General features: G+C 41.4%; 1 protein-coding gene across 1 annotated transcript in view; it reads left to right on the top strand.

The window, feature by feature from the left end:
• Nucleotides 1–25,877, top strand: part of ATAD2B (ATPase family AAA domain containing 2B) — a 149,764-nt gene that overhangs the window by 29,324 nt on the left and 94,563 nt on the right. The window contains exons 5-12 of the mRNA XM_045011276.1: nt 484–586; nt 1,138–1,246; nt 8,540–8,656; nt 9,814–9,889; nt 21,557–21,655; nt 23,366–23,477; nt 23,953–24,068; nt 25,436–25,610. Coding sequence (XP_044867211.1) covers nt 484–586; nt 1,138–1,246; nt 8,540–8,656; nt 9,814–9,889; nt 21,557–21,655; nt 23,366–23,477; nt 23,953–24,068; nt 25,436–25,610 — 907 coding nt within the window. The remainder of the gene's footprint in view (nt 1–483; nt 587–1,137; nt 1,247–8,539; nt 8,657–9,813; nt 9,890–21,556; nt 21,656–23,365; nt 23,478–23,952; nt 24,069–25,435; nt 25,611–25,877) is intronic.

Raw genomic sequence — 25,877 nt, forward strand, 5'->3', positions numbered from 1 at the left:
CTACCTGTGCTACACTGGTTATGCAGATGAAAAGCTTCAGTCTCACAGGCTGTCAGTCTGGTACTTTTCACAAGTATACCATTCAGACTCACCAGATTTTAAAATTCACCCCCACAACTGACAAAGAGAACACACACTTTAAATTAAAATTGGTATTAGAGTTTGATTCAAAGCCCATAAAATAATCATTTTTTTTCTTTGCCCACACTTGGTATACTTTTACCCTCTTCTTCCAATTTTCTTTATTACGGCTGACTATTTTTAGTTTAATTGATGGATTCAAGGAGTTGCAAGAGAGACTGAAATCAAATTTTAGTTAATCTGCAGATTTTATTCCATATATAATTCTGGGAATGATTGCAAAGAAACTATAATTTTAGTGTCATGCGTTACATAGAATTATTTATGTGTAAAAGTTCTGTAGCTCTTCTATTTTAAGTCTGAATATTTGTCTTTTTTATGTTAAATATTGTGTATATTTAGTACTGCTGAAGCTGTACTACAAGAAATGGACAATATTAACATCAGGCGGAATAGGCGGTCTGGAGAAGTAGAACGGCTGCGAATGTGGACAGACACAGAATTTGTAAGTTCAGAATCTGTCAAATTTAGATAAAAGTAACATCCAGTGGCTATAGGTATATTTTTTTATAACTCTCCATATGTCAGTTGCCTACAGTATGTTAAAAATCTAAAGCATTTTTTCAACTCCTAGCTAATGCTCACTGTTATAAATAAACACTGATGCTAGCTAGGTGTATTTAATTTTAGAAATATATTAATATGTCATCCTGTTTGGTCAATGGGGAATTGACTGACGCATTCTCATATTGTGCTAGTGTTGTTAAATTGGAGAGGAAACATGGTTTAGTGGTCCGAAAACAGGACTGGGCAGCATGATGGCCTGAGTTCTAAACACAGGCTTTGACATTGACATGATCTGTGGCCCCGGGAGAGTCATTCCTCAGTCCTCCTCATTTGTAAAATGAGAATACTTACCCTACCTCTCAGGGTTATTTGTTGGTAAAGCACATGGAAGATGGAAAGCACTACTTAGGTATTACCATTACTATTTGGGCTAACAATGCAGGTTACAAGGAATAATATAGATTAATGAGAAAATTCATTTTGTTCTAGGAAAACATGGACATGTATTCTCGAGTGAAGAGAAGGCGGAAATCACTGAGAAGAAATAGCTATGGAATTCAGAACCATCACGAAGTGTCCACTGAAGGGGAAGAAGAAGGTATGGATTGTACAGATTAACTATAGGGCTTCATTTAAAACACTAATGAAACATACTGTTTAGAAGAAATGACTGCTTAAAATAGCTAGTGTATTGATACAAATACTGTACAGTACTACTGTACTGTAATAGAGAGAATTAGTAATAATTTGCTTCTGCTTAATAGAAAATGAACAGGGTCATTGGAAATACGCAATATAGAAATTCTGCTCTTTAGCAAAGATTTATGGTGTCCACAGGTTTCAGTGTACTGCTGAAAAGGATCTGAGAATTATAGTGGATCACAAATTGAACTAAAGCTTTTGTTTAAAAGAAAAAAAGTTTGTTAAATTGGCATTACAAATATGGAACAATTTAAACCAGATTTCTTGTATCTTAGAACTGAAACAGTTGCTCTGGGTAGTGTAAATCACAGTGGGGTGTAAATTTTGAAACTCAGTGGAGGCAATTTAAATAATATTAACTGTTATAGTAGTGATTATTTTAGTAGAAACATCCAGCTGATATCTTTAGCCTATGTGTTTAGGTTTCTTTCAAAGAGCTTTAAATAGGAATTAGGCTGCAAATTTTAAAGTTGTAATTATTTTAGTATTTTATCAAATATTTGATTTCTTTTGGTTATCATAGGAATTTTGGGACAATGAAAAGAAGAGCAAAGGTATTCTAGGTTTTTGGAAATCATAGAATTGTACAGTCAGAAGGAATCTAGAGAGGTCATCAAGACCAATCCCCCTGTGCTGAGGCAAGACCAAGTAAACCTAGACCAGGCGAGCTGATTTTCAGTGGCACTCTCACTGCCTGGGTCCTGGCCACCGTTCTGGGGGACTCTGCATTTTAATTTAATTTTAAATGAAGCTTCTTAAACATTTTAAAAACCTTATTTAATTTACATACAACAATAGTTTAGTTATATATTATAGACTTTTATAGAAAGAGACCTTCTAAAAACATTAAAATATATTACTGGCATGCAAAACCTTAAATTAGTGTGAATAAATGAAGACTTGTCACACTACTTCTGAAAGGTTGCCGACCCCTGACCTAGACCATCCCTGACAAGTGTTTGTCCAGTGTGTTCTTAAAAACCTCCAGTGATGGGGATTTCACAACCTGTCTTGGAAGGCTATTCCAGAGCGTAACTACCCTCATAGTTGGAAAGATTTTCCTAATATCTATTCTAAATTTCCCTTGCTTTAGATTAAGCCTTTTACTTCGTGTTCTACTTCAGTGAACATGGAGAACAATTGATCACTGTCCTCTTTATAATAGTCCTTAACATATTTGAATACTGTTATTAGGTCCCCGCCCAGTCGTCTTTTCTCAAAACTCAACAGACCCAGTTTTCTTAACCTTTCCTCTTAGATCAAGTTTTCTAAACCTTTTATCATTTTATCTGCTCTCCTCTGGATACTCCAGTTTGTTGACATCTTTCCTAAGTGTTGTGCCCAGAATTGAACACTGTACTGCAGGTGAGGTCTCACCAATGCTGAATAGAGCAGGACAGTTACTTCCTGTATTTTGCATTTGATACTCTTGTTAATACTCCCCAGAGTATTAGCCTTTTTTGCAACTGCATCACATGGTTGACTCATACTCAGTTTTGATCCACTATAACTCTCAGATCCTTTTCAGCAGTTGGCACGGAGTCACAGTTTCAGTACTCTGAATGAAGCCAGTCAGGACTATAGTGTAATGTGTCTCCCCTCAAGGCACACACTCACCAGGGCAAGAGGCCTCCCCGGCTTCAGTGTTTCCTGGGTTTGACCTTGGAGTAGTCAGCACCCCTGTTCACACAGTGAGCTTCCCACAGTGAGTCTACCTGGATGGGACACCTGGGGAAGCCTTACAAACCCCAAAGGGCCATGTACCCCAACTTTGCAGTCAGCAGTGACTCTCTGCCAGTGTTGTAAAACAGAGGGGTTTATTTGTCATTGGGAACACTGCATTGAACAGATCTTGTTAACACAGAAACCAGGAAGTTACAGCCAAGTCCATCTTAAGGGGCTCCAGAGCCCTGGGCTCTTCTCCCGACTCCCAGACCAGCAGATGGACTCCCAGCAGCCCAGCCTCACTCATGGCCAGCAGCCCCGCCTCCATGCTTTTGTCTCTTTCCCAAGTAAACAGGTCACCTGGTCTCTTTGTTCTCCAACGCCTTTGGCTGGCTCCTTGCAGAAGATGGGCTCTGGCCATCAGTTGCGATGATACAGAGTGTCGGCCATTCTTTTTGCCCAGGCAGACAGTCAGTAGTCTGGGGGTTGCTGCAATGATCACACACTCTTATCCTTTCACCTAGATACTTGAATAATACATTGGGAAAACTGAAGCCTACACACAGTATTTAGAGAAAACATTAAGACCATTCTCACTTTGTCACAGCAGTACTACTACCTAGCCATTTTGTAGCTGTGCATTTTATTTTTCTTTTCTAAAGCAAGTATGTTGCACTTATCTTTATTGAATTTCCTCTTGCTGAATTCAGACCAATTTGTCAAGTTTGTTTTGAACTCTAATCCTGTTGTCTAAAGTGCTCGGCACCCCTCCCAGCTTACTGTTAACTGCATATTTCATAAGCGTACTCTTTGCTCCATTATCCAAGTAATTAATGAAAATATTGAATACTACCAGACCGGGTACTGATCTGTGGGGTCCCCCACAGATTCATATGCCCTCCCAGTGAACCATTGATAACTCCTCTTTTACTATGGTCTTTAGCCAGCTGTGCACCCACTGTATAGTAATTTCATGTAGACCACTTTTCTGTAATTTGCTTATGAGAATGTCATATGGGGCAGTGAAAAGCCTTACTGAAATCAAGATATATCACATCTTCTGCTTCCCCCCCGTCCATTGGGCCACTAACCTGGTCAAAGAAGGAAATTGTGTTGATCTGGCATGATTTGTTCTTGATGAATCCATGCTGGCTGTTCCTTATAACCCTATCATCCTATAGGGTGCTTACAAACTGATTGTTTAAAAAAATTGTTCGAATATCTCTCCAGGTATGAAAGTTAGGCTGACCGGTCTATAAATCCCCAGATCCTCTTTGTTCCACTTTTAAAAGATAGATACTATGTTTGCCAGTCTGCTGGGGCCTCACCTGTCCTCCATGAGTTCTTGAAAATAATACTTAACGGTTCTAAGATTGTTTCATCTAGTGCCTTAAGTACCCTAGGATGAATTTCATCAGGCCCTGCCGACTTGAATACATTTAATTTATCTAAATATTCTTTACAGTGTTCATTTCCTGTTTTGGCTTGCATTCCCTCCCCATTTTTTAATATTAATTGTGCTGAGTATCTACTCCTCATTAACCCTTTTAGTGAACACTTCAGCTTTCTTGATGTATAATCAGTTATTAGCTCTCTTTCCTCGCTACTCTTTCCTTCACTATTCTCTTGTTCCTAATGTATTTAAAAAAAACACTTGTCTTATTATCTTCTTTGTCCCTTGCAAGGTGTAACTTATGTTGTGTCTTAGCCTTTCTGATTTTGTTCAGACATGCTTGTGCTGTTCTTTTGTGCTCCATCTTAGCAATTTGTCCATGTTTTCACATCTTCTAGGATTCCTTTTTGATTTGCATGTCATTTAAGAGCTCCTGATGGAGCCATATTGGCATCTTACTATTCTTCCTGTCTTTCTTTTGCATTGGGATGATTTGCAGTTGTGCCCGTAATGTTGTCTCCTTGAGAAACTGCAAGGTCTCCTGACCTCCCTTTTCCCTTAGATTTTCGTCTCATGGAACCTTACCTATTAATTCTCTGAGTTTGTTAAAATCTGCTTTTTTGATTTTCACTGTCCTAATTCTGCTGCATTCACTCTTCCCTTTCTCCTTAGAGTAATGAAATCTATCATTTCATGATCACTTTCACCAAAATTGCCTTCCACCTTCAGATTCTCAATGAATTTCTCCTTGTTGGTCAGAAATCAAGTCAAAAATAGCTACCCCTCTGGTTACTTCATCCATTTTCTGAAACAAAGAGTTATTCCCTGTACATGCCAAGAACTTATTGGACATTTTGTGTTTTGCTGTATTACTTTTCAAACAGATTCTGAGTACTTAAAGTCCCTCACTACTTCTGGGTCTTGTGTTTTGGATGTTTCTGTTATTCTTCAAATGCCTCATTCACCTCCTCTTTTTGATTTGGTGTCTACTGTAGACCCCCTTCCATGATACCATCCATATTTTTTCACCTTTTGTCTTTACCCAGAGACTTTCAACTGGTCTGTCTCTCAACCTCCTTCTTGACCTCAGAACAAGTGTATATATTCTTTCAGCACCGCCTCCCTTTTTCTCTGCCTTGTCTTCCTACCTATACCCCTCTATACCAATATTCCAGTCATGAGATTTATCCCACCAAGTCACTATGCTGCTAGTTAAGTCATAATTTAGCCTAAGCATTTATATTTCCAGTTCTTCCTGTTTGTTGCCCATACCCTTTGCATTTGTGTGTTGACATCTGAGATATTGAGCAGATTCCCATGCTGATTATTCTCTTGTTGCTCCTGAGATCCTACTGTAATTTTCCATGCCTCCCCCTCATAAGGTTCCCCTCAAACATCTAGCCTTCTGTTAGTTGCCTTTTTTATGCTTACCTGTGGGCTTTTGTTACCTGTCTCCTTTGAACCTAGTTTAACTCTCCTCGCTTATTTATTTAGCGTGTGCATAGTTGTCTAGCCAAGCAATGGCATCTTCAGTGGCATGATGCAGTTCTTCTAGGCCACCACTGAACCTAGTCAGCAGGCATTCATCGACAATGTTTATCATCATCTGTGTTGCACCGCAGCTGCACAAAGGGCCATCATGAAGGCCCTAGCGATACTGGTTAGCTGCACAGAGACCTTGCCCAGTCTGGAACCTGTTCAACAGGGACCATCGACGACTGGGCAGGTCAAAACCAGGTGGGCAAATTGTGGGGTTGGCGGTGAGGGGAAGTAGTTGGAGGTTATAACAGGTATCCATTCCTCCCGCCAGAGTGTTACCACCCTAACATCCTGGTGTGGGAGATGAAACCATAATGGGCGACGTGACGGCAAATGTGCAGCTGGTGTTTAAAAAGGTCATTGTGCAGCGGCAGGCTTGGGTTGGCGCATACTTTCTCCAGTAATTTGCCAGTGGCAACCTTTTATCTTATATGAGGAGATGCAATATTGCTCAGAACTGGAAGCCATGGGAGTTGAGTCGGACACGGTGCCAGAGATGATGCACATGGCCGCATGTAACTGCGTATTCACCAGTTTGGTGTGTGATGATCGACTCTAAACTGGTGCGCAGTACTCCGCCACCGAATACGAGGTGGCAAGAGCTGATGTCCGCAGAGTTGGAGCAGGAACACCTGATGACAAACGTGCCAGTTTGCTCAGTAGATTGTTACGCATCTTAACTTTAGCTTCTGTCTTCTTCAGGTGGACATGGTAATTCAGTGTGCAGTCTAAGGTCCCATCTAGATAGATTGGTTCTACTTCATGCTTCACCTTTTGACCATTCTGATAAACATTCAGTTCTTGGTTTGCGCTGGTGTGATGAAGATGGAACAAACTGGAAACTGTTTTTATGATGCTAGGCTGGAGATGCCAAGTCTTACAGTAGTCAGCTAACTTTATCATGTCCTGGTTTAAGGTGCAATCAAACTCGTGGAATGTCTGGGCCTTGGTACTACAATAGTGTCATCTGCGTAAATGAACTTTCGTGACTCCATTATTGGCAGGTCATTGATGTAAAGGTTGAATAGGGTTGGAGAAAGCACAGAGCTCGGGGGGTAACCCATTAATCTGTCGTCTCCAAGCACTTGTCTTCTCCCCTATATGGACTCTGAACTGCCTATCGCAGAGGAACAGTTCAACGAGTCCTGTGACCAAAGGTAGCAGGACCCGTGATACCTTCACGAGCAGGCCAGTGTGCCATACCGTTTCGTATGCTACTGTTAGATCGATTAAAAACAGGCCCTGTTTTTAAGTTTCTCTGGAAGCCATTTTCAACAAATGTGGTCAGTGTGAGTACTTGGTCGCATGTGCTATGGCCACGGCAAAAGCTGGCTTGGTCAGGGCTCAAAATTCTCTCCATGTCGGGTAATATGAGCTGTAGGTGGGTGGGTGAGTTGGCGCTTGAAGATGCTCTTCCTTTTCTTGGTAGGTGGACCCCATCTCCTCCCAGCAGTCCTTCCTGGAATAGCCTTCATGGTTAAGAAAGCTTCTTGGTTGCACAGATGGTGTCAATATGCATTCATCTCCAGGATGCATATCCCCCTGTCTGGGACCTTACCCTCAGCCATGAGGATGAACAAGAACACAACCTTCACCCTTGCCCCCAGAGCCCTGTAGTCACTGCTGATCTGCTCAGGGTCATACCTGGTAGTATCATTAGTGCCCACATGGATGAGTGACATGGGATAGTGGTCAGAGTTAATCAATAGCAATAAGACAGAAGTGATCCAGAAATACCATCCGGCTAACTCCCTTTAGAAGCAGCAAAGAATCCTTTGCATCCCTTTGCATCACCAGCCATCTGTCTTACCAGCCACTTGGCACTTGCATGCTTGTTAAGGCCTGGGCCTTACACACAGCTATAATGGGTGACTCAACCCATCACACTCGTCTGTCTGTAATCACTGGCCTGTTCACAAAAAATTGTACTGCTCTCTCTTCAAAGAGCCTAGCTAGAGCCCTTCAAAGAGCCCTGCTAGAAAGGAGGTGCTGACTCACCTACCTGCAGGGCAACCTTGTTCAGACAGTCAGCAACCTAGCCTAGATTTCAAAACACAGCATCCAACCCAGAGTCCTACACACTCATCAGCAAGTTCCCATCACAGAAAGTGTTTCTCTTTTGTCCCCTTCCCCCATCAAAGTTAATCAGTAGCAGTAAGACAGAAGTGCCCCACAAATACTCACCAGCTGGCTATCTTCTTTAGTCTCCCAGCTGCCTTCATTTTACCAGCCACATGTCTCAAGTAGGTAAGGGATTATTATTAAAGTGAAAAACAAAACCACCCCCCAACTGGGTAAAATAAATGAATTTTATGCAAAACCACTTTATAAATATATAGAAATCTACTACATTTATTATTGTTATATCCTGCTGATTTTTCCAAAAAAAATCCCATAGACGCCAGTAGGGAATTTGGCAAAACATTCTGCAGATTTCCAATAGCCCCAATGATGATTAGTTTGTTCTAATTAGTGAAGAACATGATCCTTATGCATTTAGAATTTATTTTGTGGATTTATTTTTGGGGAGAGGGTGAAAGGGGCAAGGTTGCTGTGAAATAAAGTAATAGAACTGTTGCTTTTTCTTTCTAGAATCTCAAGAGGAAGATGGAGATATAGAAGTAGAAGAGGCAGAAGGAGAAGAAAATGATCGACCTTATAATCTAAGGCAAAGAAAAACTGTGGAAAGGTACCAGGCACCTCCAATAGGTAAGGAATCAGGACCAGAGATGACCTTTCTACTCATATTAGCTGGACTTGCTCTTTGGTAGAGCTCAAAGACAATGGACAAGGGGAGAGAAGTTGGATAATTGCTGTTCATCCCTAAGGGAGCTTCTATGCAGAGTTCCACAGGGTTGCATTGTGCTTCCCCTTTTGTTCAACATGTATACGGGGCATCTGAGAAGGTTAATGAGAGAGAGCCTCTGGTATATTCAGTGTGGTGGTGGTATCAATTCTATAACTATCTAATCTGACCTACCTAGTGCTGTTGCATGCCTGGCTCAGAATCTGGCGTAGGTGAGGACATAGATAAGAGCTAACTGGTTAAAGCTCAATCTAGATAAGGAGATGGTGATCCTGGTAGGTTGCGGGAATCGGAATGGAAGATATGGTGATGGTTAAGTTTGTTCCTCTTAGTGAGATTGTGTGCCCACCATTCATAACTAGTGTGTGTAACTGGGGATAGTGTTGAATCCGTGGATGCTGTTAGTTTATCACAAGTAGCATTTTCCAGTCTTCATCTAGATAAGAGATTGCAGCTATTTCTTTTGGACGTAGACTTTGCTGCTGTTCATGCATATATCACTTCAAAATTAAACTACCACAGTGCACTGCACATAAGACTACACCTTAAAACAACATGGAAACTGAAGCTGTTGCAGAATGTGGTGGCATGAATTCTGCCTATTTGAAAAACCACTTCTCTATCTCTGCTATATTGTGACCGCTGCAATCAGCTGAGGAGTTTGAAAAGAGATGGAACTGGTAATGGAGGCCCCTCGTGGAGACTACTCTCTCTTTCATTCTTTCCCTTGATCTGAAATAATCCAAATCTTCTACAGTGAGGGTATGCTGCAAAGCCCATTTCTTCATATGGCTTTTGGAGCGAGAGGGTCACAATAAAAGATGAGGATTGTGAGGAAGAGGGATATAGATGAGCTTATTTTCATTATGGTTTTATTTGCTGGGTTTTGGGTGAGGTATTTCTAATTTTTGGCAAAGTCACCTAGAGCTCAAGATAGGCACTTCTTTGTATAGATTTGTTATAAATGAAAGTAAGTGGTTTTTTTTAGTAGATTAAGTCATGTGGTTCCCCTTTTTGTATTTATTTGATGTTTCAAGCCTGTTACCTTTTTTTTTCTCAGTGCCAGCTCATCAAAAAAAGAGGGAAAATGCACTGTTTGATATTCACAGATCTCCTGCAAGAAGAAGCCATATCAGGTAAATGTCACAAGCTTTTTGTAGGTAGAAGATATTTGTGTTTGTTCAGCATATTTTGTTAGCTGTTTATTTTGAAACGTTCTGTCTCTGGATGATACTTATTAAACTCAAAGAATCAGAAGTAAGGCTCTCATCCTGCAGTGAGCTTCATGTAGGTGGACTCCTGTGTTCATCCAAAACTTATGAAAGATAGAAAAGCTCATTTCAGGTTTGGGGCCTAAGTCTCTCTCTTTTTTTTTTTTTAAAAGCTCTTCTGTTTGTAACCTGTTGTTTCTTGTATTATCTGAAAATAATTGAAGACCAATTTAGCTGAATTTTCCTATAATTAATAAAAAAGTCAGTATAATAGCATCAGGGTGTTACAAATAAAATGATTGCAGAATACCTTCATGGGAAGATGGTTAGTTAATCTGAATAATAGTATGAAGTAGTCTAGTTTTTAATTGCAGAAGTATATAGGAACGTTAGGAATTACTAGAGTGGAACAGACCCAAGGTCCTTCTACTCCAGTATCCTGTCTATTGACAGTAGACCAGCACCAGATGCTTCAGAGGAAGGTGTAAGAATATTGCAGTAGGTGGATTTGGGATAACCTGACCTCAACATGGGTCTCATCCTGTTCTTAAGCCCCAAAGCACAAGGTTTAATATCCCTTCCAAGATTATATTAATTGTAACAAATCTAGATATTATTGACAGCCTTATAAATATCCAATCCCATATTGAATCTTAAGTACTTGGCGTCAACCACTTTCTGAGGCAATGAATTCCATAGTTTGATCACATGAATTGTGCCTTAGGATCACATTCTGATTAGGGAACAAATGAACATAAGTCATGGTTGTATCATAATGCCAAGTAGATGTTCTGTGTGATTAGCAATCTGCTCAGGAGAGGCCCAAGACTGGAATAGCGGGTATGAATCAGGGTCTTTGAAAGAGCTGTGTATTTGTATACTGTAGCAGTCTCTAATACTGCTATATTAGGGTATGTCTACACTGCAATAAAACACCCATGATTGGCCTGTGTCAGCTGACTTGGGCTCCTGCAGTGTAGATGCCTGGGCTGGAGCCTGGGCTCTGGGACCTGATAGTGCCAAGCCCGAACATCTACACTGGAATTTTATAGTTCCACAGCCTGTTTTGTCTTTTAAAGCAGCAAATTTCCCTCTGTATTGAAGAAATAAAGGACACAAAATACAATTTAAAAAAAAAAAGCAATCATTTTCGGTTCTGTTCTAGTAAATATTTCTTCCAAGTAGAGTTCATCCAAATTTCAATAAACAGAAAAGGGTTGTTTTTTTAATTTAATTTTGTTTTTTTGACTTGCTCTATTGCCAGGTAAAACTGGTGTATAGTAAGTTGAACTCTAAAGCCTTGAGCAATTTTTTTGTAAACTTAGGCACACAATTAGAACCCGACCTTAGAGTTTGTAAAAATGAGCTTTCTACGAACTGAAATTAATAGGATATTTTTTAAACAAAAAGGCCTCCTGTCGTGTTTGCAACCCAAATATAATAGCATGATCCTGTTCTACCTTTTAAGTGAAATGAAGTAGAAACTGATTGTAGACCACATTGAAATTGACAGTTTTCTTTTTCTTGTCCAAGCTCACAGAAGAGCAGAGTGTGTGAATATGGGAAACAAATATATAATGCTTAAAATTCTTTCAGTTTTAATAATTTTCTGTGTTTGTAAGATGAAAAAATGTGGTTTTTAAAGATCTGATTTTAAAAAGGGTTTTGTACATTAGTTCCAGCCAAGTTATTTTATCAACATTTTATTTAAAGAGAGAAAGCATTTCTTGAACAGATGTTCTTCTTTGAATAGTGTCCCGATGGGTGCTCCAGTCTGGGTGTGCTAGCTCCCCTTAAGCCTCTGATCGGAGATTTCTCATAGCAGTGTCCCTTCGGCCTGTGTATGTGTGCTAGTTAGGCTCGTCCCCCATGCCTTCGTTATGTAGTACTGCACTGACGAACCGCCTCAGTTCCTTCTCAACCACCTCGGCCTGAGACGGAGCTCTGGCAGTTATCCCCATTGAGATTTCCTCAATTTTGTCCTCATTTCTTATTCTAGTAGTTCTTAGCATTAGTTTAGTTCAGTGGTTCTCAGATTGTGGGTCAGGACCCCAAAGTGGGTCACAGCCCCCTTTGAATGGGGTTGCCAGGGCTGGCTTAGACTTGCTGAAGCCTGAGCCTCACTACCCAGGGCCGAAGCCAAAGTCTGGGGCTTCAGCAGTGGGTGGCAGGACTCAGGTTGCAGGCCCCCTGCCTGGGGCTGTAGCCCTTCAGCTTCAGGGTTGGCCCCCCTGCCCGGAGCAGTGGGGCTCGGGCTTTGGCCCTCCCGCCCAGGGCAGTGGGGCTTGAGCAGGCTCAGGCTTCGGTCCCACCTCCTGGGGTCGTGAAGTAATTTTTATTGTCAGAAGGGGATCGCGGTGCAGTGAGGTTTGAGAACCCTTGGTTTTAGTTATTTAGTAAGTAGTAGTAGTTTTAGCTTCCTAGTTTTCAAAATAAAAAAAAATTCTCTATTATATATTATATTTAGATAGATACTAGTTAGTAGTGCTTGTTCACTGGGATGTTCTACCCAGTTCTCCCAGCTTCAAATGGTGTCTGTTGTGCTGGGAGGTGAACCTGTGATGGGTACTCCTGCTGCTTCTGTTGCCTTGGGGGGAAAACACATCTGTCTAGCACTGAAATCCAGAGCCAGAAAAAACAGGGAGATAAAACGTTGTCTCCTCATGACTGAGAGCTCTCTATGCCTGGCTTGTGACCTGGGCCAAGAGTTTCCATCTGTACACTGGTCTCCAAGAAAATTTTCTGCCTCCATAATATTGGAGCCCCACTCCTCCAAGGCATCTAGGAGGAAGACGCAAGACTCCTCTCAGAAGTCCTTCGAGGACCATGCTCTGGGCTCACCAGGTAGGGAATCTACCTCTAAAAAGCCGAGATTGATTGTCTGTCTGTGTCTTTCTGTGTCTGTCTGTGTCTTTAGTCACTCTGGCACCATCTGTTCTCCAATTGGGTACCCATGAGGCTGCTGGTTCCTCAGGTACCCAGGGCACCGTTAGACTGAAAGACTGCAAAGCTTTCTTTAATCATTAGTACTGTTAGCAGACCAAGATGGCAAGAAGAACTCTTCCTCGATATTGAAGAAGCCCTCTCGGGCTCCTAATACATTTCCCTTGGAGCACCCGAGACCCATGGTACTGTTAGCGCCCTCAGCCACCATCACCTTGGTGGAGACTGCAGACTCAGTACCCATGACACACTCACAGGAGTTCCATTTTCTCCGAGACCTGGCTGAATCGGAGACACCAGATTTTCTGCTGCTCGGCTCCAACATGCTGTCAGTACTGAGAACATCAATATCGTCTGAGGTTCACCTGGTACCAGTGGTTTCACCTCAGATCTCCAGGCGCTCCATTATTCCAGAGTGAGTTTGAGGAAAAGGATGCTGATGAAGACCTTGCCTTGGTGTCTCAAATATCAACTCAGGGTTCTCTCACTCCTATAGAGGCCTCTTTCCAGAAGTCTCTGATGAAACTATAACTACTCATGGTAAAAATTTGCAACCAACATCTCGCTGGTATGAGCACCTGTGGGTGCCACCTCCATCTTATGCACCTCTTTCTTGGCCATATTAGGACCTTTGGCTGGCCTATTGCCAACAATTCTACAGGGCGTTGTGCATCAGTAGGCCCTACCAGATTCATGGTCCATTTTGGTCAATTTCGTGGTCCTAGGATTTTAAAAATAGCATTTTTCATGATTTCAGCTACTTGATTCTGAAATTTCACAGTATTTTAATTGTAGGGGTCCTGACCCAAAAAAGTTGTGGGGGCGTGCGAGGTTATTGTAGGAGGGGTTGCGGTACTGCTACCCTTACTTCTGCACTGCTGCAGATGACGGTGCTGCCTTCAGAGCTGGGTAGCTGGAGAGCCTGCAGAGCTGGGCTCCCAGCCAGCAGCCAACAAAGAGCCACTGCCAGTAGCTGCACAGAAGTAAGGATGGCATTATATGGCATTGCCATCCTTACTTCTGTGCGGCTGCTGGCGAGGCACTGCCTTCAGAGAGCCAACAGCTGCCACTCTCCAGCCACCCAACTCTGAGGTCAGCACAGAACTAAGGGTTGCAATACCACAATCCCCCCTAAAAGAACCTTGCAACCCTCCTACAACTCCCTTTTGAGTCAGGACCCCCAATTTGAGAAACTCTGGTCTCCCCTGTGAAATCGGTATAGTAAAGGGTAAAAGCGTGCAAAAGACCAGATTTCACGGTCTGTAACGTGTTTTTCATTGCTGTGAATTTGGTAAGGCCATAATCATCACTCCTCAGAGAGAGGCAACCTGCATCACTTGCTCCCTCCCGAAGACATGACCCTCAAGCGGAATCTTTTGAGGAGCAGGCCACTAATACTGATGAAGAGGTCTCTCCTATTATTTCATCATTGTCTCTGGATGAAGCTGTTATGATTCTTCGTCCATCCTTGGTGGATGATTTTAAGCACTTCCAAGTTCTGGTCAAGAGAATTGCTGACTCCTTGCGGTTCTCTTTCCAGGAAGTTAAAGAACTTCATCATAAGCTGCTTGATATCCTCTATTCACCTACCTTTGCCCACTTAGCTTTGCCTGTCAATGAAGCTCTTCTGGACACAGCGAAGATCTGGCACACTCCAGCTACTGCATGCAAGAGAGTGGATAAGGGGTATTATCTTCCAGCAGAGGACTCCGAATTTTTATTTTCTCATCCATCACCTAACTCCTTGGCAATCGATGCAGTTAATGAACATGAAAGGCAGCACTATGCTAAAAACATGCCTCATGAAAAAGACCACAAACGTCTAGACCTACTGAGGAGGAAATCTTATTCCTCCGTGTCCTTCCAATTTAAAATTGCCAATTACCAGGTGCAAATGGCAAAATTCAATCACAAAAATATACCAAAACTCTTTTGTTGACCACTTACCAGCAGAGCTCAGGGATCAACTTAATGCAGTTGTTCTGGCAAGTAGCTGGCCCTCCGCAATATGTCTACAAGCCTCCATCGATGTCGCTGATACTGCCGCCCATCTGATTGCTACAGTGGTAGTTATGAGAAGGACTTTCCGGCTTGAACTATCTGGATTTCCAAAAGACGTACAGAATATGGTGGAGCACCTTCCTTTTGATGGGTCTAAGTTGTTTGTGGACGGCATGGATAAATCTCTCTGCAAACGTTAGACTCTAGGGATACCTTACTTTCTCTTGGTATTTATACACCCACCTACAAGAGAAAGTTCAACAAGTCCCAGACAGCTCAGAGATCCCATCCTGCTCAATTCCTTACCTCCCAGAAGCCATGTGAACAGCATCAAAAGACACAGAGATTCCAGTGAAGGAAACTGTCTACTTCTGAGCCTCCCACATCGCACCCTTCCACCTCCAAGCAGAATTTTGACAGGCTGGTTGAGGGCCTGAACTACCATCCTCATCCTCTCCAGCTGCACTGAGTCACCTGCCTTGACCACCTTTACCACTTCAGGAGCACTTGGGAGTCAGTCACTACAGACAAGTGGGTTTTGGAGATCATCTCAACAGGATACACCATCCAGTTTAACCAACAAACCCCCATTCCCTGTTGTTCTTCAGAGACCCCTCTCATGAGAGCTTGCTTCGTCAAGAAATAGACTCTTTCACACTTGGGAGCTATAGAACCAAACCCCATGCACCACAGAGGAAAGGGATTTTATTCAAGATATTTCCTGGTACCAAAAAAGTGTGGAGGTTGGAAACCTATCTCAGATTTGAGGCCACACAACACTATGTGAATGCGCACAAATTCAAAATGGTGACCTGCGGTGATTATCCTGTCACTAGAGTAAGGGGATTGGTTTTCAGCCCTCAACCTTCAAGATGCATATTTCCATATTGTGATCCACCCATCCACAAACTATTCTTGGTGTCTGGAGTGGCTCACAACTGAGAGTGCCTGCCTCAGGGCAGACTGCCAGAAAACAGGGCAGACATCCCAAGCTGGTGATATGTTCTTTAATTAGATTTCATCAAGCCAGTAACTAATGTCTTCTTAGCTTATGTGCAACATGCCACAGGTGGCACATGAACAGGATTCATCACTGAATTTGATCTGCTGGTTGGATCATTAGCTATACCAGTCTTACTATGGAGTCACAGTCAATCCCTTTAAACTCTCCAGTCTATCAGGCCACTCAGACAAATTGAACTTGGTGATAATGGTCAGTTAAACCAAAAATCACACCACATCAGGTTGTTTCCAGTCCCAAGAGACCAGTTGCCTACCCTAGATTAATTGTACTCCAGATCTTAAAACAAAGACAACACTGGCAGCCAGTTCTATAGTAAATTAACTATAAAGATTTATTAGCTAAGAAAAGGAAATGAATTATTGAGAGGTTAAAATAAAAAAAAATATGTGGAGATATACATACCTCATAGATCTGGAAGGGACCCTGAAAGGTCATTGAGTCCAGCCCCCTGCCTTCACTAGCAGGACCAAGTACTGATTTTGCCCCAGATGCCTAAGTGGCTCCCTCAAGGATTGAACTCACAACCTTGGTTTTAGCAGGCCAATACTCAAACCACTGAGCTACCCTCGCCTCCCCGGGTGAGTCACAGTTTGTAATTCCAAATGGTTGCAGTCTTTTCAGGGTACCCTGATTGTCTCTGTGGACCTTTGCTTTGCATCTGGTACATTTCCCTGTAAGAGTCCAGACAATCCAGAGATGAAAGATCTTATAACTTCTTCTGACAGAAAACCAGCTGATCCCATGTGGGCTTTTCCTTTGGTGAGTGAGTGAGTGAGGAATGCACTTTGAGTCTTTGACCTCTGGTTATCACACATAATGGCCACTTCCTTTGGAATTAGCACTTTTCTGTTGAAGTCTTTCATTAGCATTCCACAATCCTCCTTTGATGGATTATTTTAGTTACAGGGGTATACACAATGTAAATGTTTGCTACTACATTATAACAGGATGAGTGAAAACAGCGCAAATAATCTCCCATTAGTTTCATGAAGTCTAAACATCAAATGCACTCTTCTACTTTCAACAATCAGTTTGATCTATACTAATATACAAGTGAATTGGACTGAATACACTCTGATCTGCCAATGTCACACCTACGTTTCACTGTTGTCCCGGACCACTTTCAATACTGAGTACTCCCCTTTTGACTGTCGTCTGCCCCAAGTTGCTTTTCAAAAGTTATGTCAGAAGTAGCAGTGCAGCCATAGGAAATGTATTTTAGTAGTCCCATACCTGGACAAGTGGCTGCTGAAAGGTCGCTCTCTGGAACCGATGGCTCAGGTAACTTCTTCCACGAATTCGGCATTCAATTGAATATTCAAAATTTCACTTTGACCCCGTGCAGGTACATCTTTGATTCAGTAACAGGAAGACCCTACCTTCCTCTGCACAGCGTTGTGGTCCTTTCCAGCATAGCCAACATAGATAAGTTCAGTCCCCAGACTCGTCAAGAACAGTCTTCAGTTGCTGCATGTGGCAGCCAGCACCTTTAAAACTCAGAACATGCTGTCTTCAAGGGTGTCTCAGACTGTTTATTCACCAGACCCCATTTAAATATGCTTCTTTTCCTACCCACTTCTGTAAAACAATCCCTCAACTGATGGAATGACCATCACAATGTGTGTGCAGGAGTTACATTTGCACATCCTGCCACAACGGACGGTCATCATAGTGATGGATGCCTCTCTGCTAAAGTGGGAAGTGCATCTAAACACTCACACGACCCAGGATGAGTGGACATTGCAAGAGACCATGCTGCTACTGGAACTAAGAGCAGTAAGATGCCCCGTCTCCAGTTTTTACCATTTATCAGGGTCAAACACATAAAAGTCATAACGGGCAACATATCATGCATGTTTTACATCAGTTGGCAGGGAGAAGCAAGATCCCCCTCCTTCTGCGCCAAGACTGTCAAGCTTTGAAATTGGTGCATATGTAACCAGATAGTCATCACAGTGGCCTATCTCGCAGGGGTTGAGAATGTGACTATGGATGAACTCAGCAGGTGCTTCTTCCAAGACCATGAGTAGAAAATAGACCCCAGCATATGACATCACATATTCCATCAATGGGGCACCCCTCAGATAGACTTGTTTGCCACAGAGTTAAACAAGACATGTACCCAGTTTTGCTCAAGAGGTGGACTGGGTCACAAATCCTTGGTGGATGATTTTCACCTTTGTTGATCGTCAACTCTCCTGTGTACATTCCCACCAACTCCTCTAAAAGCCAAAGTTATGCTCAAAATAAAAAGAAAAGACAAAGCCAGAGTCATACTAATAGTTATGACTTGGCACAGACAAATGTGGTTTCCTTACCTGATACAGCTGGCTGTTTGGTCACCAATCACTCTTCATGCCGCTCCTCATTTCCTCTCCGAGGAAGGCGGGATGATCCTTCACCCCAAACTCACAGTGCTTCTTTTCAAAACATGATTGGTAGATGATTCACAGGATTAGAGACTTACCTGCTCCGAGGAAGTAAGAGTACTACTACAAAGCAGGAAACAGTCTACTTGCTACACAGACTCTTAAAAATGGACAAGATTTTGTTACCCATTCTTGGAACCAGACAAATAAACACAGACAGAGGTCGAATTCGAGCAGCACTGAGGGTTGATTTGTTTCCCTTATTTGTGCAATTATACTCAGACACAAACACAACTCATTCATGTTGGCAGGCTGCAAGTGCAGGTGTTGGTTTTGAATTTGCAGGTGGCTGAGACTGGCCAGGCATCAGCTGCCTGGAGATAGACCACCAGGTGACAAGAGTCCCCAAAGTCCCTTCGGATCTATGGGAGGGCTTCCATGCCGTTTCCAAGTTTAGCGTGCTATTACATTTCCTTATTGGTACCCTACCTGGCCGCCCGTCTCCAGATTTATACCTTTACCAAGATAATACCGTGGTTCCATAGATGGCGATATTTGCTTCTTTGTTTTGCCATTGGCTGTCACATTCACTGTCTCACTCACTCCTTACATTAACTGCATGAATACAATTGGTAATATAGAGCAATGCAGCTTTAAGCAAGCATCTAACATCATTGGGGAGCTTCCGCTGCTTGTGGCTTTGTAACAGCATAGCAGGAAACTGTGCAAACTGCACTTGAAAGAGCAAAGGCTACAGATTTGTCTGTTGGTTTGACCTCATTGCTGTAAAGTATACTAGACTACATCCTGACTCAAAAGTTCAGGAGTTTTGATGAGCTCCATAAGAGTCCACCTGGCAGCCATCATGGCTCTCCCTCCCCCCAACAGAGCATTATTCTGTTTTTGCTGATCCAACACCAGCGAGATTCCTCAGGGGACTTGGAAACCTCTATCCACCAGTCCAGCTCCTGATTGGGACCTCATTCTGGTTTGTAAATGCCTCAGGAGACTACTGTTTGAGTTGATGGCTATCTGCTCACTGCTCTGTTCATCAGTGAAGAAGGCATTCCTGATATCCATCACATTGACATGACAGGTTGGGGAAATAGGGGCCCTGATGGCATGCCCCCTTTTACAGTATTTGTTTTTTTTGTTTTTTTTTTAAGGACAAGATCACACTGCAACCCCATCCCAAATTTTTACCTAAAGTTTCTTCTGAGTTTCATATTAACCAACCCATTCATCTTCTAGTCTTCCAACCCAAACTGCATCTAGATAACCAGGAGGCACTGCTGCACACCCTGGACATCAGGAGAGCCCTGTCCTTCTGTTTGTATAGGACAGAACCCTTCAGAAAGACCCACAGATAATTTGCTTTGCAAGCAGATAAGTCAAAAGGGTCTGCAATCTCTAATCAAAAACTTTCCAAGTGTATATCTGGCTCCACTAATTCTAGCTATGAATGGTGTGATATTCAAACACTTCTGAATATACATACTCATTCTACAAGGTCCATTTCCACCTCCATGGCATTCCTCAAGAATATTCCCATATTGAGATATGTGAGGCTACTACTTGGGTGTCTATACATACGTTTGCTGAACACTATGCTATAACTTGTGACACTGCTGATACTGTATTTGGCTAAGCTGTAGTTTCTTTGATACTGGACTCGACTCCGAAGCTGCCCCTGTCTTAAAGGGAATTTCTTGGTATTCACTAGAGTGGAGCACCCGTAGGGATACTACTCAAAGAAATGGTTACTCACTCTGTGCAGTAACTGTGATTCTTCAAGATGTGGGTCCCTATCGTTGCTCCACTACCTACCCTCCTTCCCGTTTGCATTGGAGTTCTCTGCTATGGAGCTTTGCGGTAGAGAAGGATTTGAGGTCGGTTGGCCTGTGCAGTGCAGTGTAACAATGGCATGAGGCTGACTAGCATGCATGTGCAGGCCTAACAAACTCTTCTATGAGAAATCTCTGATCAAAGGTGCTGGGTGCGCTAGCACACCTAGAGTGGAGCACCCGTAGAGAGAGACATCTCAAAGAACCACTGTTACTGCACAGGATAAGTAACCATTTCTTCTCTGTACTTTCCTTGTGTCGGTAAGAAAAAAGACAGGTTGGAGGCATTATATATTTAAGCCATCATCCTCTTTAAGATGGTATTAATTTCTCTTAGATTCCACATTTATGGCAAGGATACCAAAGACACTGATCACTGCCTCCCTGCAACTTTTTCTGGTCTATTTTGCCTTTCCATTTTATCCTGTTTAATGCTGTTGTAGAGTCTTCCATAAAAACTCACCATAGTGACATACTTTCCTGTCTGATTTCTCTTGGTGATCAGACTGTTGAACTTGGCTGGCTTTATTTGTGTCTCAGCTTGAATAGCTGAACAAATGCAGATTACCATATTCATATAGGTGATAGAATTCTATATCCACTGAGAGATCCTTGAGAATTACATCTCTGGCTACTCTGTCCAGCAGCCAGATGTTTCTGTTATTTCATACAAATATAAATGAAACGACTTTTTTTAGCAGTCTAAATTCAAACTGCATTTGTCTATTTTTATATGTTTATGTCTAGGATATAATACAGCTCCCAATCTTTTCAAAGAATTCTCTAGATTACGGTACTAAAATGAAGAGAAGTTACCTGTATGGATTTTGAAGAATAACCTGTATTGCACATTTTATTTTTCTTTACTTCAGAATTGCAAGTACAATATAAACAATTTCTAAATTTTTTTTTAATATTCAGTATGAAAAGCGTTTAGAAAAAGAAACTAACTATAAGACTTATAAGAACTTTGGAATTTAAAAAAGGAATTTAAATAGCTAAGATGTTACACTCTTGATGTTTTTGTTCTATTAGCTTCAGAGAGAGATGAGCGATGTAGCTTGGAGGTTTTATCAGATGACAGGTCTATCAGAAACCTTAAACTCTCAAAATATTTGATATTATAGCTCACTTTTCCATTTTGGTGATATGGAATGAGCTACATGTCCCTAGGGCTTTCTTCCCTCTCAGAAATGTTCAAGTTGGAATCAGACATCAGTGGAACAATATAAGAAGACAGAAATTTCCCTCACAGATTGTTTTGATATGCCAACTATTTATGGGAAAAAAGTTGCTAAAATGTTTGCTAGACTTGAACAGTGCTGTTACATAAATTCTTTTTATTTTGTTTTAACATTTAAAAAAAGTGAAATGCATTATTAGCTGCATGTTTATTTTGTTCTTTAAATAGGAGAAAGAAACATGCCATTCATAGCAGTGATACAACCTCTTCAGACGAAGAACGCTTTGAAAGGAGAAAGTCTAAGAGCATGGCCAGAGCAAGGAACAGGTATCACAACTTTCTGAGTCTTTTTGTGAGGGCCAGTTTATATGGACCTGGCAGGAAAAAGCAGAATTATGGTGTAATATTCTAGTTAGTGTGAAAAGCTATAGTTTGATTCAGCAAACTATTTAGAAAAGTTCTCTTGCCTATGAAACTTCAATAAATTTAACTTACAACAGAAGAATATGGCGGGGGGGGGGCTTGTTTTAGTTCCTGAACAGATATTACAATATTATTTATATATCTATATCTATATAAAATATACAAATATATTACCATATATACTTGATCATAAATCGGTTTATTTATAAGCCGACACCCTTCCTCCCCCTCCCCCCCCCAGATGGATAAGTAAAAATGGAATTTTTTTATAACCCGTTCATAAGCCGACCCTGTCATTCAGGAGTCAGCAAACTTTGGCTCCTGGGCCATCAGGATAAGCTGCTGGTGGGCCGAGATGGTTTGTTTACCTTGAGCGTCCTCAGGCATGGAGGTAAACCTAAGTAAACAAAGTGTCCTGGCGCGCCAGCTGTTTACCCTGACGCGCCGGGAAAGCAACTGGTGGGGAAATTTTTTGGGGGGGAGAAGCTGGGAGTCAGGGGTGTAACCCTTGTGACCACCCCCCACATGACCCCACCCCTACCCCGGGACCCCCACAGTCTCCCAATCTCATCCCTTCCCACCTTATCTGGGGAGGGCCAGGGGAGGATGTCTCTGGCCTGCTCCAGTGGGCCAGACCTGGCGGTGCAGCCGCAGCCTGCTCCAGCAGGCTGGGCTGGGTGGCACAGCTGCAGCACGCTCTGGGGGGCGGGGCCAAGCGGCACGGCTGCAGCTTGCTAGCCCTGGAGCTGCAGCTGTTTTGGAGGCTGGGGGGAGAGCAGCGTGGCCAGAAGCGGAGAGACTCTGGCCCCGCCTCTTCGCTTCTGGCTCTACTGGCTGTGGTGCCTCTCCTTGCTCCATCTGTTGAGGGGAGGGGCTGTGTCCCACCTCTCCCTTTCTATAGCCGTTCATAAGCCGACCACCTTCTCTGGTGCTTCCTTTTTTTACTAAAAAAATTCAGCTTATGAATGAGTATATACGGTAATTGTTTTTCTTTACTGCTGCTTTCCGTGAACCCTTTCCTTACCACTTTAAGTAACTGTGATTGCTTAATTATAAGGCTCTTCTTTGTTTCCATGTTTCCATCTGGTTGGATTGGGTGTTCTCTTTGTTGGTTAAGAAATATATCTTAGTACAGGTTTTGTTGTTGGGTCTCTGCTTCTTGAATCATAAAGTTATCTTCATTGTATCTTAGGAACCTCTTGTACGTCAGGCTGTCATTACTAAAGAACACCATTTTAGTCATTCTAGTCCTCTTTAATTTTGATTACTTTGACAGCCCTGGCATGTATGTTTTTTCACTATTCTTCATCCTTAGTGATCCATAGGAGAGTCTCTACTTTTGTTCTTTCTTTTTCATTTCTGTTATCTTAACCTAATGAATTTAACTGCTGTTATTGAAAATTGCTTTGTAGTTTTAAGAATCATAATTTTAAATATGTTGGATTAAGTTGAAGGAGACAGGAACAAATTTGTTTAGCTTAATGTTGATTTTGCTTGAGAGGGATAGCTGCACTAGTATCTTAATCTTCTAGTTCTGACAGTTACAGCCATCTTTACTTGTTTTATTGCTGATATATTCAATATCAACCTAAATTGCTTGCGTTTGTCGAACAGATGTCTGCCTATGAATTTCAGAGCAGAAGACTTAACCAGTGGAATCCTGCGAGAACGAGTAAAAGTTGGTGCAAGTTTGGCAGATGTTGATCCAATGATTCTTGACAAATCGGTAAAATTTGTTAAGACTTGTCTCTTTTTTTATAATTATGCATTTGAGATAATGAAGATTAATCAGAAATCCTAATTGGCAGCTTAATGAAAATCAGAGTTGAAGTGAATGCAAAATAAACTTTCAATGTGTTGTTGTTAACTAGTCTATCTGTTCACCCAGTGATGTCCATATACCAATTTTGGGCCAGAAAGCACTTGCTTTTAGTCTGTGTGTAATTCTCTGGTGAAATACATCATAAAGAAGCATATATATACATCATATTCACAGTATATATTTTTTCTGCTGGTTATCTTTAAAGATAATTGCGTTTCTAAAAGTCAGTGGATTCTTATTTGAATTTTTATGTTTGAGAAAACTTTACTGTTTTAGTACATTCATTTTTGCATATATGTTATCTAGTTACATACATATTTGCATACATGCTATGTTAAAAATAAAAAGTTGTTGCTTTACATGTTTTGTGTTTTCTTAGGTTCGTTTTGATAGCATAGGTGGATTGAGCCATCATATCCATGCATTAAAGGAAATGGTAGTGTTTCCTCTTCTCTATCCAGAAATCTTTGAAAAATTCAAAATACAGCCACCAAGGTAGGTGGATTTATTCTTTGTTGCCTTTTTTTTTTTTTTAATTTCATTGCACCCCCTAAAAGTACTTAATAGGATAACATGTAGAAGACCGGTCCTTTCTCTGAAGACCACACAAGGTAAATAGATGGATAGACAAATGAGGATTATACTATACACCAGTATTAGAGAGGCAAGAAGATGTGGATTGCAGAAATAAATTCTCTTTTACTTGCAGGTGGCAGGTATATTTCTTTGTGGTTTATTTAGAGAAATATTTTTTTGCAGGCTGCTGCAGAAGTGAACTTTTTGTTTTCAATGAGGTGAGGTGAGGGTTGGAGGTTTGACATTCATTTTGGAAGCATGTTTCCAGTCATAATCAGCAGCATGACGACATGGAGACAATTCTGGAAAAAGGAGACAAAAGGGTTATTGAACTGGTATCATTGACAGAGCAGGGTTGAGGGGACACTAGAAGAGGCCAGATGAGACAATTAGTCAAGGCTGTGTGTGATACAGGGCCTTGAAACAAGGACAGTAAGTTTAATGCACAGTGGAATAGAGTCTGTGATATGACTGATGGCCAGATAACAGTGTTGAAGCAATGGGCAAGAGATGATTTTGCCAGCAGGTTTTGAATGAACTTGAGGCAGCCAAGTCTCTCAAACTCTTTTTGTTACTAATTTTGTGCTGGCTTAACCAAGTACTAAAACAGACATTCTGCTATTGAAGGATTCAGCTGGGTAGGGGAAACTAATGGGAGGAACCAGTTGGAGATCATGAAAATTCTTTAAATGATTAATTGCCTCCTGCCTGAGAGTCTTAAGTGAAAGACGCTGTTCTGACTTAACCAAGTTGCAAAATAAAAAAATTAGCAGGTAGTATAAACGTGTTTTTCTGTGAATAGAACTTAATTGACAACGTTGTTAAGTGTACAGAGCGACTTGAATCCCTAGCTGTATTGTTTCTGTCATGCTGGCACTAGTCAAAACTTATTTGTAAAGAAGAAAGTGATCAGTTGAAGATATGAAAGGACCATACATGCTTTATAAGAAGGCTGTTAAAAATATTGAGGTTCATGTAAAAACAAAAATTAAAGGCCCCCCTCCCCTAATGAAACATATGCAGAAACAAAATTGAATTCTGATGTACGCAATTTTAAATGAGGAAGAAAAAACTAATAATATTACAAAATACAAGACTCAGCTTAATAGTTTTTCATTTCTTTTAGTTTGTGGCATCTTAGATTTTGTAAGATCAGCTTAAATGTGCCAAGTAATGATGAAAAGATTAGTCTTTTTTTTTTCTTCTCTGGGCTCCCTATCTTGAAGAAGTTTTTCAAGAGACATAAAATAAATTTGTGACTATAATATTGATCCATTTATCTTCAGGGGCTGTTTATTCTATGGTCCTCCTGGAACAGGGAAAACCTTGGTAGCTAGAGCTCTAGCTAATGAATGCAGTCAAGGAGACAAAAAGGTGGCGTTCTTTATGAGAAAAGGAGCAGACTGTCTCAGCAAGTGGGTTGGTGAATCTGAGCGGCAACTTCGTCTCCTCTTCGATCAGGTTGGAAGATGTTCAGATACTTTTGATATATTTTTTTCCGTATAATATTTTTCATTTCAATGTGTTTCATGGAGCCAAAATTGTCTTTGGATAAAAGGAAACTTTTATATAAGTTACAGTACAGGGGGCAGGATTTGCTAGAGTTTTAAATTTAGATGAAAACATAGAGGAATGGTGATGAAATGATATTGCATTGTATCTAAGTGTTATCAATCAGGATATATTAAAAAACAATATAAGAGGCAGCTTCCTGACCTGTCCAGGACT

This window comes from Mauremys mutica, chromosome 3, assembly GCF_020497125.1.
Source record: "Mauremys mutica isolate MM-2020 ecotype Southern chromosome 3, ASM2049712v1, whole genome shotgun sequence".
NCBI classification, from domain to species: domain Eukaryota; kingdom Metazoa; phylum Chordata; order Testudines; family Geoemydidae; genus Mauremys; species Mauremys mutica.